Below are 2,306 nucleotides of genomic sequence, written 5' to 3' on the forward strand. Positions count from 1 at the left end.
TAATGTAGGCCCAGCACTCTTTCCTGCTTATGCAGGGGGTCGGACTCGATGATCTATTGAGGTCCCTTCCGACCCTACCATCTATGAATCTATGAGCGGAACAGGAGGAGCGGAGGAGCAGGATGTATGTAGTGGTGTGTCGGGAGAGCAGAGAGGAATAGGAGGAGTCATAGTAGAGAAGATGAGAGGAAAGAGGACAAAGACAGTCTTGGTAGGAGAAGGGGGCAGGAGGATTTATAGCCATTTGGAAGGTACCACTACAGAATCTGTAACAGAAACCAGAGGTCAGCAGTCTCTACATTCCTCTGTGCTCAGCCAATAGGTGAGAAACTCCCTGACAAAGCATATGGCTCCTGTTCCACCTTGCAACTCATCCAAATAGAGGATAACTTGACAATGCTGCCAGTTGTGCTATTAGCTCAACCAGAGATCTGTGCTGTTGATTAAGCCCTGGCCAAAGCAGAAGGCTTGCTATAGTTCCATACAATGGAAGTTCAGGAATTCAAATTTTGTCTGTAGGAATTTGAAAACTATTTCAGAAGAACATTATTCTTACAAAATAAAGCACATGGGACTTAGGAAGCAACAGAATTGAAGCTTCCCAAAGCATTTGTTGTAGTTGTTAGAAGGTGTATACTGAAAGAAGCAGGGAATCGAAGAGAAGACAGGATGATTTTGTGGTTAAGGAAGTAAAATACTGCCCATTAGAAATGGATTCTGTCCCTGCTTCTGGCTGACATTCATTGGCCCAGATGATTCTGGGCAGGTTACTGAGATGCAGCTATTCACTAATTGACTAATTCTCATTTTCTGGATTTGCTGGAGTGCTGGGCTTCACTTCACTGACAGCTTCATTTGCAATCAATGGGAGGTGTTATTGAAACGTACAGTGCCCAATGCTTTGAAAATTCAGGCCCTCAAAATTTCTGGACAAAATTTAGTTTTAATCTCTTTATGCCTCAACACCCATCTATAAAATGGGCTTAATGATATCATCCAATCTCATAGGGAGTTGTGTGAAGAACCCAAGTGCTGTTGCGAGAACCCTCACAAGAGAGCTGCTTAGAAGAAAACTTATCATCCTGTATTCAGTTTAGGGTTTGAATGGAGTTCAGTAAGGCCTAGGGTTAAGACATAAAATGAAAAGGATAAAAAGAAATATCTATCCAGGAATGAGACAAAGTTCTTGTAGTAAAACACCATGCAATCTTATAAGTGAAGACTCCTATCCTGTATTATAATGTACACATACAAGGGAACAAAATTAACATGCCTAGGCGAGGCACCCACAGCGTTCCAACCATGGGTGGTAGAAGCTCCATCCTTGGAGGTTTTTAAGGCTCAGCTGGACAAAGCCCTGGCTGGGATGATCTAGTTGGGGATGGTCCTGCTGTAAGGAGGGGTTTGGACTAGATGATCTCCTGAGGTCCCTTCCAGCCTTAATTTTCCAGGATTCTATAATTTATGCCAGCTCCTACTGCTGACACTCACAACACAGTCTCTATGCTGTGGGGTCTGGTCATCAGTGGTGCAGACACTGCTTTATGAGGGATTCCTCAGCCGCATCATTAGGACAGCTTTATGGTGTCTTTGTGTACTGGAGCAGTGCTAAAGAGCTATTGCAAAATTGAGACTCTAACCCATTGAGCTCAGTGGGAATTTTGCTTGAGAATTAGCTTACTGGTTGCATAATCCCTTGCAATGGAAGTTGGTGTGTAAACGTTATTGATACCACAGTATTTGTTCCTTTTATTTTAATGTGTAATACAAAGAAACATAACTTTCCTGGCTGTTTAGGCTTCCCAGTAGCTTACAGCACTGTAATATACCTGATTTCCAAGGACAAATATTCATCTGAAAATTACATTTAACCAAGGAATCAGTTAAAGAAATAATGGGAAAATATGACTAAGGGCATGAAGACTAAAAATTCACTAGTATCCTTCTATGCTTTACATGCTGAATAGTTGCTGCAGTGAATGCAGTTAAAATAAACATGTATTTTTAATACGCTTTTTCGTAGGCCGAGTACTTTTATGAATTCCTGTCTTTGCGCTCACTGGATAAAGGCATAATGGCTGATCCAACTATAAATATTCCCCTGCTTGGAAAAGTTCCTCATAAGGCATCAGGTTTGTGTTGTTCACATTATAAATATAATGTTCCTCTAAAATTTTTAACTCATGTATTTAAAAGAATAATGTTATATATAGCACTTTGAAATTTCAGTCTCAAAGAAATGCTTGTTATAATGCTGAACATTAAACAACATGAGATTGTTTTATTTTATTCTAGCACTAAAACCT

General features: G+C 40.4%; 1 protein-coding gene across 3 annotated transcripts in view; it reads left to right on the plus strand.

Moving 5' to 3' along the window:
- The window catches only part of WIF1 (WNT inhibitory factor 1), an 81,894-nt gene that overhangs the window by 43,660 nt on the left and 35,928 nt on the right, over window positions 1–2,306 (plus strand). For all 3 annotated transcript variants that reach the window (XM_019543285.1, XM_019543284.1, XM_019543283.1), the window contains exon 3: window positions 2,024–2,132. In XM_019543285.1, coding sequence (XP_019398830.1) covers window positions 2,024–2,132 — 109 coding nt within the window. The remainder of the gene's footprint in view (window positions 1–2,023; window positions 2,133–2,306) is intronic.

Source organism: Crocodylus porosus, unplaced genomic scaffold, assembly GCF_001723895.1.
Source record: "Crocodylus porosus isolate Cpor-Errol unplaced genomic scaffold, CroPor_comp1, whole genome shotgun sequence".
Classification (NCBI taxonomy): domain Eukaryota; kingdom Metazoa; phylum Chordata; order Crocodylia; family Crocodylidae; genus Crocodylus; species Crocodylus porosus.